This window comes from Lissotriton vulgaris, unplaced genomic scaffold (genome assembly GCF_964263255.1).
Source record: "Lissotriton vulgaris unplaced genomic scaffold, aLisVul1.2 SCAFFOLD_3513, whole genome shotgun sequence".
Lineage (NCBI taxonomy): Eukaryota > Metazoa > Chordata > Amphibia > Caudata > Salamandridae > Lissotriton > Lissotriton vulgaris.
The window spans coordinates 151,561-168,944 of record NW_028242537.1 but is presented as its reverse complement, the minus strand read 5'-3'; the positions used below and the strand labels follow the sequence as shown (position 1 = coordinate 168,944).

The window sequence follows — 17,384 nt, the reverse complement described above, 5'->3', positions numbered from 1 at the left end:
CCGACCCTGAGCCGCTCCAGCACCGAAGTGCAGTCTCCCAGCATCTCCACGATCTGCGTGGGGCCCTTCTGCTCGCTGCTCACCACGTTGTCCGGTCACTAGCCGCTGGCTTGTGCCCTTCCGTGACAACATCCGACAATCATCACTGCTGGTCTGGTTGCTCCAGGCTGGCCCTTGCTTCCATCTTTGCGAGAAGCATCCCGGACCCTCCTGGTCTACTCAAGACGCCATTTTAGGCCCACCACGTGGCCCTGAAATCTGCCAAGGCTTGTTGCCCCAATCCTGGGCCCAGCGACGCCGCCAGCATCATCCTTCGTGGGACAGCTCGCACCTCCATCCTGGTCGCCGACAACGCCTCCTGGTCCGTGAGACTGCAGAGCCTAGCGTCGCCCACTCACCTAGTCGAGGTGACGGCCAACCGGTGCCCTCCTGGTACCCTCTGACTACTGGCTAGTAGTACGAACTTGGTCCCCTCTGCTTTCAGGTGTCAACGATCTCTGATCCAGGCTTGGATCTCTACGAATTATTCATCACTGGTCGCCGACCAGCAACTCCTTTTCTTCCGGCTCCTGGCTCGTCCGCGAAGACCCCGACGCCTGTAAGACTTGTGCAGCCGCAGCCCTCGTGGCTAGGTAACTCGGCATTTCGGTGCCTGCATAGCCTCTTTACTCTAGGGTCCTGAGTCCCTCGCTTCCGACTTGCCTTATCGGGTCCGCCCGAGACCTCTAAACTTTCCGTGTCCTCGGACACTTGTTTTAATTGTGCACTTGTAGTATTTTCCTAAGAGATTTGGTTTGTGCTTAGTACCCTGTCCTCATAAAGAGTCCAGGGCTGTTGTGAATCTTAATAAATATCCTGTTTATTTTCATAACACTTGTGTGGTGTCCTTTCACTGGGTGTTCAAGGGGTACATGTGTGGTTAACAGCTGGCTTAACACGCCCTCTCGAGTCTTTAGCCTTAGACTGCTCGTATCCACGCTACTAGGATAGCTGGTCTATAGGTTGACTTACAACCAATCACCATAAGGGTCGTTTGGAACGATACATAGCGGTCGCTAGAATAGCGAACGCTGCATATCGGGCCAACTTCTCACAGACACCACGTCAAACCTTCGGGAAAACCTGATCCAACGGCAAAAGGACAAATGGGAACGTGAGCACAATGAGGAGATGAGGGCCATGGCCGCAAGCCAAGAGAGTGGTGGGTCTGAGGGGGCCCTGTGGAGTCTGAAGAGGAGGAAGAAGATGACAGGACAGGGGCGCTAGTAGATAGTGAGGACCCCATAGATAGGGAGTCTCTAGCTGGTCCAGTGTCGGGGGCAGTGCCCCATCCCTTTCCCCAGAGGAGTGGGTAGATAGGAGGGAAGACAGGGAGCATCAGCTGGCTTTGGAGAAGCTCAGGTTAGAGCATGCAAAGGAGATAGCGCGGCTGGGTGTGGAGGAGGAAAAGCTAGAGACCGAACGGGTCTTAGCGCAGGAGATTGTGGCGGAGGCTGAGAGGGCCTTCGCCAGGGAGAAATTAGCTCTGGAGGGTAAATTATCCCCTGAGTGCAGTTGTGGTTTTCTGGCTTCACCAGTGAGGGTGGGGTCCAGTGGTGGCAGCAATATGGAGTTGAGTGCAGGAAGTCCCATTCCCAGTTCCCAAAGTATGGTACCTTGTTCCCAAGAAGAGGATTACAGGTTGAAGTTCAGGGGCAGTAAGAAACTGTCTCACCAGTCGTGGAGGGAGTTTGCGGATGAATGTTATGATGCACTTGTTGATTGGGTGACGGTTAACCCGGAACATGATTTTGAGGGACTGACCAATATGGTTATCAAAGAGCACATGCTCAGTCGTTGTTTGCCGGTGTTGTGCCAACACCTGTTGGAGTGTGAGTCCTCTAATTCTTGGGAACTTGCACAGGAGGCAGACTTCTGGGTAAGTGCCCAAAGTTCTTCCAAGGTATTGGAGAGTGATTCCAAAAGTAGTGGCTCTGGTATCTTCTCGTCCTGTGTGGGGGAATAGGTTCAGTGTAGCCCAGCTAGGTCCCAGTGTAGTGAGAGGGGTGTAGGGGCTCACGTCCTGTCTCAGTGGAGTAGGAGTGAGTGTGGGACTGTTTGTCCCCAGGTGCCCAAAACCCAGTCTCCGGGCCAGGAGGGTTCCCTAAGGGTACACCAGGTTGAGGGCCTAGGCTGTACTAGGAAGCCATTTGAGGGGGATCTCCTAGTGTCAGGAGACCCTGGAACATCTGTAAACGGAGCTCCAGTGGTTCTGGTGTCTAGCAGTACCGCTCCAGTTGGGAGGATGCAGGAGTCTGGATTGAGGGGTGAGAGGGGGATGTGTTCCCCAGTGGAAGAACCAGTGGGTCAGGGGCCAGCCAGAAGGACTGAGTCACCATTGAATGGCAATGGTGACACCACTTCTGTCCTGGGGGATCTTTGCACGCTGTCAGATGAACAGGGGTCGGGAGATCTGCGCCAGGCAGACTTTCACACGACACATGAGTCGTGTGTTACCCTCATGGGGTTGAGGCCGTGTGCACCCCCAGAAGTCCTGGCGTATTAGGCAAGTGTTCAATCGCAGGGGTTAGTCCCTGGTTTGGGAGGACAGGTTCAGGATCTGCCTGACCTGGAGAGAGAGGGACATCTGTAACCAGTGTCCTTACCAGTTTGGCTTTCAGGGGTACCGCTCCAGTTGGGAGGGTGCAGAACTCTGGAAGGGGGTGCAGAGGAGGGAGCCCTCGCCTCTGACCCCGGTGCAACCTGAGGGTTTAGACCCTAGGTTGGGAGATCAGTTGCTGGAGAGAGTTCCTGAACTGGCGGGAGAGTTGTGTTCTAAGGGTACCTCTCAAAGGAGGAGAGTGCGGAACCCTAGGAGTAGAGGTAGAGGGAGGAGAGCCTCGCCTGTGACTTCTGGTCAGCCTGAGGGTGCGGACCCTAGGCTGGAGTATCAGTGTCAGTCTAGAACTGCCCTTATGAGGGGAAGAGTGGAGAATGGCTACTATGTGCCAGGGGTAACTACCCCCACTCTGTGGATGGGCAAGGACCAGTGGCATCTGGGTGGCCTAGGGCCTGGTCCTGGCCGCGGGCAGCTAGGGAGTACCAGTGGGGTAGCCTAGTTGGTCCTGAGAGCTTTTACAAAGGGTACCACATGGGTTCACAGTGGCGTAGAACAGGAGGGTGTCCTAAGGCCAACAGAAACAAATTCAGCAATAATAGGAAGGGTGAAGGCACCAGTTTGGGGGTGATCCTGTAGAGAGGGCCAGGTCTAACAAATTCAATAGCTGTTTTCTTCAAGTGCAACTAACAAGCTTATTCTTGCAGTAGTAGCATTGATCCTTCATGAGTGACTTCCAAGGTATATCATCGGTAAGGTTGTAAGCGCTAGAGAGATGGGGAAAAGACCGGCGTAGAATGTTGAGTTTTGTAGCCACGATGAAACATAAGAAAACTGTGGTGAATACGCCTATTCATGTACTTCAAGGAACAGCTTCAAGTGTTTGCTGAGTTTCCATAGTGCTGCTGATATGGGACTGATATCAGTGAACTACACTATGAATGCTCATCATGAAATTGTAAGTCAATTTCCTTCATTATTTCATGGGTCGGGAAAGGTCAAACAATGAAAGTAAGGTTACACGTAAATGAGAATTTTCATCAAAGACACAGGCGAGTTGCGTTTCACTTGCAAGAAGCTGTTGAAAAGGAACTTCATTTGTTACTTACACATGGCATCATTGAACGTCCATTGGTCCGACACCATGGCTTTCTCCCATTGTAACAGTGCCTAAAAGAGACAGTGAAGGACCTGTACGCATAAGTGTTGACATGCGTCCGGCCAGGCAACTGAGCAAGAGAAACCGCACAGTCCGCACATTGCTGATCTAATAACTCAATTGAATGGCGCAGAGTTCTTCTCTCGACTCAACCTAAAATAAAGGATCTTACCAATTGGAACTTGAAGAAAAATCCAGATATGTTGCAACCTTTTCTACGCATATTGGTTTGTTTTGCTAAAAGCGATTGAGTTTTGGTATATCCTCTGCTGCAGAACTTTTCCAAGTCGTCATTTGACTTATCATATAGCCTGCAGTAAATGCATTTAACTATAGTGATATATTGGTATTGTGGGGCTGCACAGAAAGAGCATTACAAAACTCTCATGCAAGTATGTCGTTTGCTGAATGATGCAGCCTTAACTCTGAATGCTGACAAATGTGAATTCCACAAGAAAAGCTTGAAATTCTTCAGCTATTTTATCAAACTTGAAAAAGCACTGCTTAAGAGGTTAAATCTCCACTCAACGTGGGTGATAAAGTTCGTAGTCCAAGACCGTTCCAAATGAAAAGACGCTGAATCGTAATTGCAAAAAAGTTCAAAATTCTTTTAATAGTCCATTTAAGAAACCAGCCAACGCGTTTCTTTCCGTCAAGCGGAACTTCTTCAGGGCTGTAAATCATAAGGTAGAAAAAAGACATACAAAAAACCAGTGTAAGTTACTTCAAAACGAAAATTGTGTACATACATGAATAAATACATAAAAATACAAATACACCAAAACAAACCCATATTAAAAACACATATGGCCGAGATACCCGCCACCCCCTCTCAACACAATCCCCAAGGATGGGAAACCGGAAACAGTTCTGAACTTTTTGGAAGACGGGAGGGAGTGACCCTCCCGGCCGTATTTATTAAAATATGAAACAAAATTAAAACATTAAAATAACAGTTTCATATTATGTACAATTTCATTACCACATTGCGATGTTTGGCTAACCTTAACATATTCTCTAATACAAAGGTTCTCCTAGCCGAACTAACATCCTACAAAACATCTAACTTGAAATTTTGAAATTGTACATCCTAACGTTTCAGGGCCAACGGCAAGGTCGTAACCGGTGTCAAGATCCCTAACCAGAAATATCCCCCTCACTTGTGAGGGGCGACCGCACAGAGGTGTACCTCGAGTGCAACTACCAATTTCCCTTGACTTGACGGGGGCCCCAATAAACTCGACGCCACTTAAAGGTCATCCGAGGACTCGTGTGAGGAATCTAGAAGGTAGCGTAGACCCCCCCCAAACCCCACACATCTTACCACATCTGCCGTCGCAGATGTCTTGGCCCCGGGAAATTCTCCGGGAGGGGGCTGTAGCCCCCCCTACCCAGGAAGGGGCCTTGACCGCCTTTCCTTTCCTTTCGGCGTCCCATCCTTAGAAGGGACCGCCTTCCCCGTTGAGGGGCCAATGGCCACCTCCTTCGAGCGCTCCCATCCGTAATGGGTGACGCCCACTCATAGGGATCTTCCAATTAGTGCTCACCGATCATGACCTTACCGCCCGACCAAAATAAATACGACAGTTCTAATGCTAAATGAATTCTAAACTAAATGACTAAATTACTTAAAACACAGTTAAAAGCAACAACTTTATTAAAACATGCTACTGACCAACACTAGAGCAAGATCACTTTATTTGCAAAACATACCACAAATTGACCATTTCCTTATTGCATATTCAAGGTTATCACGATAATAATCCGACCTGCAAATAAAAGAGTTACCACATCAAACTTTATTCAAAACAACTCGCTGTCTTCAGGGGCTGGTGGGTGGGTCAAAATTGGCTCTTCGTTCCGTCTCGAGCTCACGTGCAGCGAGGTGGTGCAGCTTCAGAGCACAGGAACAAGAGGATGCTTCCTTGGTTTGTTGCTCCTTTTATCCGTCTTCAGGGCGGGCGTAAACCCGCCCCGGCCTGCCCCGAGGGCGTGGCCCGGCCGCGTCAGTGTCTAGGCCAGCCCACTCCAGGGCGGGAAAAAGGCGCGCCCCGGCTACGCCGCTTCGGGCATACCAGCCGAGACTCGCCTCCCGCCCAAGATGGCTTCCCGGGGGGATCGTGGTACTCGGCCATACGTTCGGGGGGACCGAATGGTCGCCCCTTTCCATATGGCCGAGATACCCGCCACCCCCTCTCAACACAATCTCCAAGGATGAGAAACCGGAAACAGTTCTGAACTTTTTGGAAGACGGGAGGGAGTGACCCTCCCGGCCGTATTTATTAAAATATGAAACAAAATTAAAACATTAAAATAACAGTTTCATATTATGTACAATTTCATTACCACATTGCGATGTTTGGCTAACCTTAACATATTCTCTAATACAAAGGTTCTCCTAGCCGAACTAACATCCTACAAAACATCTAACTTGAAATTTTGAAATTGTACATCCTAACGTTTCAGGGCCAACGGCAAGGTCGTAACCGGTGTCAAGATCCCTAACCAGAAATATCCCCCTCACTTGTGAGGGGCGACCGCACAGAGGTGTACCTCGAGTGCAACTACCAATTTCCCTTGACTTGACGGGGGCCCCAATAAACTCGACGCCACTTAAAGGTCGTCCGAGGACTCGTGTGAGGAATCTAGAAGGTAGAGTAGACCCCCCCCCAAACCCCACACATCTTACCACATCTGCCGTCGCAGATGTCTTGGCCCCGGGAAATTCTCCGGGAGGGGGCTGTAGCCCCCCCTACCCAGGAAGGGGCCTTGACCGCCTTTCCTTTCCTTTCGGCGTCCCATCCTTAGAAGGGACCGCCTTCCCCGTTGAGGGGCCAATGGCCACCTCCTTCGAGCGCTCCCATCCGTAATGGGTGACGCCCACTCATAGGGATCTTCCAATTAGTGCTCACCGATCATGACCTTACCGCCACAGGCCGGATAGTTGACCGGCTATCCGGACCCCCCACAACACTCCTACCTAAAGGTCATGACTTAAAGTCTTTAGCCAAGCTACACAGTCTCCTATGAGTAACTCGTTCCCCACCCGGGACAAATGAACACCATCCCCCAAATACATACTGTCACCAGTAATACAACCATGCGAAATAGAATGCAGTGTCTTGGAATGGAATAATCTACTCACTTTGTTATTAATTTTCCTTACTGAATGGTTTAAAGCAGAAACAGAAACAGCCCCCCGCCATATTTTTCGCGGGATCATATGGGACCATGCAATCGTGCACCCTGGAACTCTCCTCGCCAACCAACTTACAGTGGAAAGCATCGCCTCAAGAAGAAGTCGTCTACCAGTGGTGACCAAATCATTGCCCCCTAGATGTACTATGACTATAGACGGCGGTGACCTCGTCCGCCCTAGCAAACCCTCAAAAAATGATTGAAACTGGTCAATACAGAGTCCGCCCTTTCCGTAGAAGGACACACTGTACCCGTATTCCCCAGCCACGTGATTCATGTCACCTGCTTTGAATACGTCCGCGGCTCGCCTCACGTATGAGTGGCCCACGACCCACACCTCCTTTTTCACAGCCGGTGAAGTATGACCGCTGGCCCGGTGTTGGGTCGACTGCATAGTCCGCCCCGCCTCGTAAGCTTGCGCAACTGAAACCAAACAAAAACAAGAAGCGTGAGTACATCGTTACAGCTTCACAACATGTGCAACCGCACATACCTCTTATAACAATTGGAGGACCAACGCCCCACACGTTTAATTTGTTCAACATTCAGACCCCTGGCCGTAGCCTCTGTAGCAGCCCCTATCCGAAAGGAATGGGTCCCAAACTCGCCCGGGTTCAAGCCCGCAGCAGTAATCGACATCGCAAGCACCCGCTGAAACTGAAACCTCGTCAGTGGGGTGGCGTCAGCGTGTCTCAACAAGGTCCCCCCCATGATGCCACCCTTTGCGCTAAATATTCCCCTACACAACTAACCGGGCACATGGAGGACCCGGGAATCCTTTGTATCATTATACAGTCCCCCATTGAACCCTGATCGGTTTTGGACTTGACAAATGAGACAGTCATTGTCTCCCCCCTGATTCGGACATGCTCTCGGCACAGTCCCCCCCTGGTATCCTGCTTGTTCCTTGCCACTAATTCGCTTACTCGCATAGCCCCATGGAATGCTAGCACAAAAGCGGCTCGGAATAACACTGCTTCATACTGGGATGAACATGTTGCAGGGAGTACAGATAACAACAAAGCCAACCTATCCAGACCTATCGGGCGCCTATCATCTACTCTGCGACCCTCAAGGCGTTGCCACCCACGTAGCGCTTTTTGCACTACGAAAGACGCTGTCGGGTCCTGGATCCCATGAGCCCTAGCCACGAAGGAAATGGCGGCCCGATGCCTCTGGGCCGTAGCCACTGATTTGCCTGCATGACGTAAAGATAGCAGGAATTTCACTACCAAATCCTCCTGGCCCCAAAGCTCCCCCCTAGCTGCCCCCAAAAAGGCCCAATAGGAACGGAACGCCCCTTCATATGCCTTCCTCGTCCTGGGTGCTAAACTCTCTCCCACGAGGTTCTGTAGTTCGGGGCACCGAGAGACCAGAGAGCTTCGGGAAAGGGTGCTGCCACCGGGTCCGCTGAGGGCAGAAAACCCCAGAAGGCCTGCATACGAAAACGAGAAAGCGCATCAGCCGCCCGGTTCATCACCCCCGGGACATGTCTTGCCTTAAATACTACATTCAACTGCATACATAATAACACAATTTCCTTGAGTAATCTCAGGATCCACTTGCATCGTGCTGCCTGGCTATTGATACACTCAACAACGGTCATGTTATCAGACCAGAATACCACAGAGTGATCTCTGAACCCCTCGGGCCAAGTTCTCAGGGCCACCAGAATGGGAAAAAGTTCAAGGAAAGCAATGTTACTTGTCAGATCACTCTCATGCCACCATGACGGCCATTTTTGTGCTGACCACTGAGTGCCGAATATGGCGCCAAAACCAATGCTCCCTGCTGAATCCGTCCACAGCCCCAGCTCCTCGGAGGACACGGCCGGTTTGTTCCAGACAATTCGGCCATTGAAATCCGCCAGAAATGCCAACCAAATACGCATGTCCTGGCGAACCTCTGCCGAGAGCCGTGTGCGATGATGACCCTCCTTCAGGCCGACCATGGCTTGAGCGATCGAGCGAGAAAAGGGGCGGGCCATCGGTATAACTCTTAGGGCAAAATTCAACTGTCCCACCAATTGCTGTAATTGATGTAGCCTAACCTTAGACTCACTTATACACATTTGCAGGGATGCCCTGAATTTTAACACTTTGTCCCCTGGTAAACGAAAACATCCTTCCTCGGAATCCAGCTCGATCCCCAGAAACTCGAGGCAAGTCGAGGGACCCACAGTCTTACCTGGTGCCAATGGCACGCCAAAATGATTCATCAGAACACAAAATGCAGTCAAAGCCTGTCCACATTCGGGATCCCCGGCTGCCCCCAGAAACAAAAAGTCATCGAGATAATGCATCACATTTTGAAACCCCGTTTTCCTCGTGAAGACCCATTGCAGGAAGCAACTGAACTTTTCAAAATAGGCACAAGATATAGAGCACCCCATCGGCATACACCTATCCATGTAATAATGACCCTGAAACATGAAACCAAGGAGACGCTGATCGTCTGGATGTACCGGGAGCAACCAGAACGCTGACTCGATATCAGATTTTGCCATCAGCGCACCGGGCCCCAGGCGATTCAAAATGGCTACGGCCTCATCGAAGGATGCGTACCGCACCGAACACACTTCCGGGTCTGTCGCATCGTTCACTGAAAGACCACGTGGGGCTGATAAATTATGTATCAGCCGAAACTCACCCGGGTCCTTCTTGGGGACCACCCCTAAAGGGGAACAAACAAAGTTAGCAACTGGTGGCACATTAAATGGACCGGCGACTCGACCTCGAGCCACCTCCTTCCTGATCTTTTCCTGTACCACGGTCGTATGCTGTAAGACCGATATCTGATTTTTACATCGCGGCATACCCTGAAACTCTCCCACTGGGATGCGGAAACCATATGAAAATCCGTTGCGCAACACCCCAGCGGAAGCGTGATCCGGGTATTCGCTGAGCCAGGGAATCATTGCCATGGTATCAATCGGGGTAGGTAAAGGCGCCCCTCGGACTATGTCAGACCTGTTTGGCGCCTCCTCTACCCCCGTTATCACCCGTTTTGGCTCTGCACATGGACTCAGGATGGGATGATTGCCCACACCCCCCACATTCGTGCCTAAATTTGCATGACCCCTGGGGCCTAGTACATTTCCCCCTGTTAAAGTTCCAACAAACCCCCCTTTTATTTGCGTTGCCGGCTGGCCTCGAGTGATTGTCGTTACTCGTACCTGATCGAAAGGGCGTCCCCGCATATTGGCGGGAGGATTCACCAACGTTACTGCCTATCAATGGCACCTTCAACATACCGGAGTCCTCCATTTTGGACCAAGACACAAAATCATAACAATCCCAAGTTAAGTTTTTATCATGCTCTTTTGCTTTTCTGAAAACATTGTCGTAACAAAACCAATGATTGCCCTCGTGAGATACGGAGTACCCCATGATCCGTGACTGATAAATCGGCAATTCGGGCAGCAATTCGGGCCTACGTTCACCCACGATGGATGTAAAAACCCCCCATGCCTTGCCCCAATTACCAATGTTTTCATTTACCTTAAAGGCGGCCATCTTTGCGCGCCAAACACTTGGATGCATGAGCTCTTTCTGGCTCTTAACATGCTCCATTTCATAGTGATCGGTAAGCAACGAGAAGATGTTTATATATTCCCCTGCCCATATCTTCTCTTTAATCGCCAGAGGGACATGTTGACCCAATTTTTCCCGCCGAGAGGGTGCTGACTCATCCCTCGCAATCGGCAATGGCCGCTTACCTGAACCGGAAGCTGTATCTGCGACCGGAACTGATGGCGATGGTGCCGTCGTCGCTTCCCTTGTTTCCCGCAGCTGCCTCATCAACACCTGCGCGTCGTCAGCCGTGGCGCCCTTGCTACCTTTTCCCAACCACGCTGCTAATTGAGCTGCCAGCTCGGGCGGCATATCCTCCCCGGACACAGGGGTGACCACTACGGGAATCGGATTCCCTTCTTCCGGCACAGGAGTGGGTGCTTCGAGTGGGGTACGGGGAACTGGGTTGTCTCCCCCAGCTGCTCCCCTTCTGGGCCTCTTGCCTTTTCCTCCTGGAGCTGCTCCTGCCAGAGGACGTTTCGGCCCCCCTTCCTCGTCTTTCTCCGCCATTCGCTTTTTTAAGTCGGTCACCTCTTTCATGAGAACACGCAGCATCTGGTCGGTAGTCATTCGCTTTCCCACCTTCTTAGGCATTCTCACGATAGAGTATCTGAAAAACAAACAAGAAAGATTACAACGCTCAAAATTGGCTCTTCGTTCCGTCTCGAGCTCACGTGCAGCGAGGTGGTGCAGCTTCAGTGCACAGGAACAAGAGGATGCTTCCTTGGCTTGTTGCTCCTTTTATCCGTCTTCAGGGCGGGCGTAAACCCGCCCCGGCCTGCCCCGAGGGCGTGGCCCGGCCGCGTCAGTGTCTAGGCCAGCCCACTCCAGGGCGGGAAAAAGGCGCGCCCCGGCTACGCCGCTTCGGGCATACCAGCCTAGACTCGCCTCCCGCCCAAGATGGCTTTCTGGGGGGATCGTGGTACTCGGCCATACGTTCGGGGGGACCGAATGGTCGCCCCTTTCCACAATACGGTTTAAAAATTGCAGCATATCATCACATAGGTGCATTGTTGAACCATTTCTCTAATAATCATGCTGCATTTTCAATCTATTAAAGTAGCTTTATGTATCTCAAGTACGAACTCAAAAGTGAGGTAGTGTTGTTGGGTGAAAATTCAGTTAATCACATATTACTTAGAAGTGAATCCTCCTTCATATCTGAGTTCAAAATGCACTTACAAAAAACAGCGTCATTATTGTTATTAACATCTGAGCATAACAATAACAATAATGACGCTGTTTTTTGTATGTGATTAACTGAATTTTCACCCAACAACACTACCTCACTTTTGAGTTCGGTTTGTTTTGGTGTATTTGTATTTTTATGTATTTATTCATGTATGTACACAATTTTCGTTTTGAAGTAACTTACACTGGTTTTTTGTATGTCTTTTTTCTACCTTATGATTTACAGCCCTGAAGAAGTTCCGCTTGACGGAACGAAACGCGTTGGCTGGTTTCTTAAATGGACTATTAAAAGAATTTTGAACTTTTTTGCAATTACGATTCAGCGTCTTTTCATTTGGAATGGTCTTTGACTACGAACTTTATCACCCACGTTGAGTGGAGATTTAACCTCTTAAGCGGTGCTTTTTCAAGTTTGATAAAATATTGACCCTTTTTCCCAAGGCTTTGGGATATACTCTCAGGACAGGGAGTATTTGAAAATTTGCACGCATTTCTAATGGAAATCATACATACGTATTGGTGATATGTGGGTTGGTGCTTGGGGAGTTTAAGAGTGGTCCACTGTCCAAATTGTGTTGTACAAAATTCTTCAGCCATGTCTTTTGTGATGGGGTATGAAACCTGACCCATCTAGAGTACAAGCATTGTCTACTGCAAATCCTCCACAAGGCATTTCTATCTTATGATTATTTCTTGAAACGGCCAATTACTGTTCTAGATACATACAAGACTTTGCTATGGTCATTGCACCTGAACTAACCAAAAAGTATGTGTCTTTTCATTGGTCACATGAGTGTGAGAAGAATGAATGAATGAATTTAAGTTTATATAGCTCGCAGCTACCCTGAGGCCTCCTAACGCTTATGGACCGAGCGGCAGAGGAACAGCAATGTTAGAGCGATGCCTTGAAGAGAAGGGCAACAGCGCGTCCAAAAAATCAAGCAAGCCATTGAGAGCGCCATTGAAATGCCCGACTTTGATCCCAAACTCCATACAGGGGTTTTAGTTGATGCTAGCCCTGTGGTGTTAAGCGCAATCCTTGCACAGCACAACGGACTGCCAAATTCCCCGAGACATATTGTGGTATATGCCAATAAGAGCCTGTAACAAACTGAACGTGCATACGCACACCCTGAGAAAGAAAGTTCGGTACTGGTTTGGGCTTGTGAATAATTTCCATGTGTTTGTGTATGGAAAGCCCTTCACATTAGTGGCTGATCCCCAAGCATTGTTGATGGTATTTGGCAATCCCACAGCAAAAATGCCTCCTCGAATTGAGCGTACAACTGAACGATTGTTCATCATCCAGGGAAAGATCAGAAACTGGCTTATTATGCCCTGGTACCCTATCTAAGACAGTGGAGAGTTACATCAAATTCATTGTGAAATCGAGCACACCAACTGCCATGTCTTTAGAGCAAATTGTCACTGCCACGAGCCAAGGTCGTGGCATGTCAAGATTAAAAGTAGTGGAACCAGTATTCTAAACCTCTCACTAATGACAGCGAGTATATGAAGTTCAGAAATGGAAGAGATGAACTTTCAGTAGCGCAGGAAGGCCTCATTCTGCAAGGTACACAGATTGTTATTCACCAAAGTCTCTGACAACAAGTAGTCGAATTTGCCCAAGTAGGAGATTGAGGAATAGTTGTCAGTAAGAGGGCTCTCCGAGATCGAGTCTGGTTTCTGTATCTTGACGAAAGGGTCAAAAAAGAATTGAAGACTTGTCACATATGCGACTGTCTTTCATCTCCAGTTAGTCAGTGACCTTTGATTATGCCAGAATTGCCCCATCATGCTTGGGAGAGAATTGCTATTGATTTTTTTATGGCCCTCCAGAGAATGGACATCATCTTCTAGTTATTGTTGATCAATACTCCCATTTTCCATTGGTAGAAGACTTTTCATCCACTACATATGAGCAGGGTTATTCAAAACCTAGATGGCATCTTTGCGTCATGACTTGTACCTGCAATCTTAAAATCTGACAACGACCCGCCTTTTAATAGTCAAGAATTCAAAAACTTTCTAAATCACCTCAGTATAAAGCATCAAAGCACTCCCCTTTGACCCCAGGCCAATGGTCTGGTAGAACGCCTCATGAGTACTTTAAAGAAAGCTGTTCAGCATTCTACATTGGGGAAGCTCGACCTCAAAGGTGTTTTGAACACTATTCTTTGAGGTTACCGTTTGACCCCCTCACTCAACCACAGAGGAAACCCCTGCAACTATCATGGTTGGAAGAGTCATGACAACAAAGCTTTCCCAATGGGAGGGGCTGGGTGTGACAGGGGATACATCTGCATTCATCTGCATGCTGATAGTCTTCTTCGGCTGGGAGAGAGGTGATTCACACTTTTGTTTGAATAGGTTGTGTCCTTCCCTCACTCAAAGGGCTGATTTACCCCCTACGGATCCACTGGAGCCAGGGATGGGCTGCAAGGGACTGTTGCACACTTCTGAGGGTTCATTTGAAGATCACTCGTTCATCAAAGAAATGTTTGAGTATATGTACTGGAGCTCTGATCCCATGTTTTTAGACGCTGCTTGGGACTTGTAGCCAGACACTGTTTGCTCTACAAACTGCTCATTGCCATGAGGACTGCTGTGCTGCCAGGAGCAACCACTATTTTGACTAACTGCCTTGTGTTGACCTGCTGCTGCTGGGCTGCAGGAGGGACTGACAATTTGCAACCTAACTGTATGCGCTGTCTGCTGCCTGCCACCTCCTTTTGTTCCCTGAAGTGCTCTCCAAGGGTTTGTTTGCTTGCCCCCTTTTCTCTCGAAATCTCAGGGCCATCAAAGACTTTGTTGGCTCTTTTCTCCAAGACTTCTGCTGGGTGAGCTCATTTTACAAGGGCTAGCATGTCGCCAGTGCTCCCTTCTGCACCAAGGTAAAACTTTGTGCATTGCAGGAGAGTGCACCATGGCCCTACAGTGCAGCGCTCTGACCAGAGGAGTGCCTTTGTGCCTTCTAGGGAAGTGCTCCATGTTTTACAAACCAGCATGTGGTGAGCGTTTTTTCTCTAGCGTGAACAGCGTTGTTTCGCCTGGAGGCATTACCAGAGAAACAAACACGTCCTTGAGCATCGTGCTCACTGCAGCTGAATTGTATTGTGAACCTCACCCCGGAGTCTGGCAAGACATCACCACCGTCAAATGCCACCAAGAACAAACTAGTGTGGCCCCTCTGGCGGTGAGACTCGAGGAACAGCCCCCTGAAGACTTGTACTGCTCTGAGGTGGTACAATGCAGCGTCTAAGGCTGTAGAGCTACAGGAGCTGCACAAAGCCTTCAAGGCAGGCCTTTCGATGACAAGTTGTTCTGTAACATGCGGCGGGCCAGCATTCTGAGGCTCATTCCAGGCAGCCTTGTCCTCTGGTTTTAACGCGTATACTGCACGAAGCTCTCAACGTCGGGTCCCACTCCCGAGACATGACAACATTATTAGCAAGTTACAGATGCCCTGAGGACAGTGACCCTGTACCCACAAAGGTACTGTGAGGCGGGTTTGGTCGAGCAGAGTGGTAAAGCCTCCCTGCTCTCCTTCCTGGGTGGCTTGGTTTCCCTTGGGCAAAGAGACCCGATTCAGGTGTCTCCGGTGGGCTCCAAATTCGCAAGAGCGTGAGGGGCATTTCTTGTTCAGCATTGTCTCTGCTCTGGAGATAACCTCAAGAATGGTGCAAGGCCGTCCATAGAGGAGAACTGCTGGAAGACTCAATCTCAATTACTGTTTAAAGTTTAGTAGGTGCTCCTGCGCCGTACGTTTGGTTTCTAAATGGAATCACTTCAACCATGTTCAGTTACCGTATGAAGTGCAATAGCTGCGCAGGTGCGCTGTGACCTATGTTTTCATAGTAATTTATGTGTTTTTCTTTGACAAACCTGCATTATTTGCACTAATGGTGTGATTTAAGTCATTTAGGTCTTGTTTGATGTAAAATATAGAATCTATTTTTACTTAATCCTGTGTGGATTCCCTTGTGTGGTTTACTCACTGTGTTGCTGCGCGAGTGTGTTGCACAAATGCTTTGCACATTGCCTCTTTAAACTATCCTGACTGCTCAGTGCCAAGCTACCAGAGGGTGAGCGCAGATTATCTCGGGTGTGTATCTGGCTTACCCTGACTAGAGTGGTGGATTCTGGCTGGCTTAGATGCCTACCCTAGCCAACCAGAAACCCCATGTCCAACAGTGGTTCTTGTGAATCACTTGATTTCCCAGCATGCTCCTGCTGCAGGACTAGGTCAACTCACTTTATGTAGGAGGACTATCCACCATTTGTGCCTCAAAGGGAAATGTGACTCTTTTTCTTAGAACATATATTTTTTTTCCCTGAATTGCAACTGTTCACTTCTCCATATTATACCAATGCAGCTTTTTCAGGAAATATTTTCTTCATGTAATTTTCAATGTTTTTTCTATTTTGCAGAACAACAATCGCATCTAGAAAGTATGAATGGGAAAGAAAGCCATAAAGGTTCCGGAGGCAAGATGAATTTTACTCAAAATATCTACTTAAAAAAACGGCGCAGAATGCACATGAGGGAGAGACGCTCTGCTTGTAATGTGTGTGAGAAAGGATTTATCAATGAGACACTTCTTGTGAGGCACAAAAAAGGACACACCAGCCTCAGGCAATTTTCCTGGGAAACGTGTAAAAAGTGTTTCACTCAAAAGGCAACTTTTTTACAGAATCAAAGAACACACACAGGAGAGAGGCCTTATCACTGCACTGTGTGTTCCAAGCGCTTTGTTCATAAGAAAGGCCTTGTACGGCATCAAAGCGTACACACAGGAGAGAGGCCTCATCAAAGCGTACACACAGGAGAGAGGCCTCATCAAAGCGTACACACAGGAGAGAGACCTTATCACTGCACAGTGTGTTCCAAGTGCTTTGCTCATAAGAAAAGCCTTGTATGGCATCAAAGTGTACACACAGGAGAGAGACCTTATCACTGTACTATATGTGCCAAGAGCTTCACTCAAAAGAAAATTCTTCTTCAGCATCAACGCATACACACAGGAGAAAAGCCTTTTCGCTGCACCTTGTGTGAGAAGAGCTTCAGTCAAAAGGGAAATCTACTAAAGCACCAACTAATACACACCGGAGAGCGACCTCATCACTGCACTGTGTGTTCAAAGCGCTTTTCTCAAAAGGGAGACCTCGTACGGCATCAAAGTGTACACACAGGAGAGAGACTTCATCATTGCACTGTGTGTGAGAAGCGCTTTTCTCGTAAGTCGACCCTTTTACTGCATCAAAGAACACACACCGGAGAGCGACCTCATCACTGCACTGTGTGTTCAAAGCGCTTTTCTCAAAAGGGAGACCTCGTACGGCATCAAAGTGTACACACAGGAGTCGCGGGTGGGGGCGGGGCAGGGGGGAAAAAGGATTCTGTACAGGTTTTTGCTGCTATTGTTTAAATGTTTGCGTTAACTGTTAGGTTAATGTCATCTCTATGCGCACCTGCACAGTAGTGGGATTCACCCTGTGACCTTGTCATTATGCAAGATTTGACTGGCCCTAAAATGCTCCAAGTGACTCTGGGACTCAATTCGGCATGCACAGGCTGAGCCGCAGCGCATGTACCGCTTGTATGTGCTGCTGTGGCGTGGCTATCTTATGATACAACATGCTGATCGGAGATATGTTACTGCTGTAC

General features: G+C 49.0%; 1 protein-coding gene across 1 annotated transcript in view; it reads left to right on the top strand.

Moving 5' to 3' along the window:
• Positions 1–17,145, top strand: part of LOC147668922 (uncharacterized) — a 74,110-nt gene extending 56,965 nt beyond the window's left edge. Inside the window, exon 2 of the mRNA XM_086948342.1 lies at positions 16,148–17,145. Coding sequence (XP_086804468.1) covers positions 16,148–17,145 — 998 coding nt within the window. The remainder of the gene's footprint in view (positions 1–16,147) is intronic.
• The last annotated feature ends 239 nt before the right edge of the window (positions 17,146–17,384 follow it).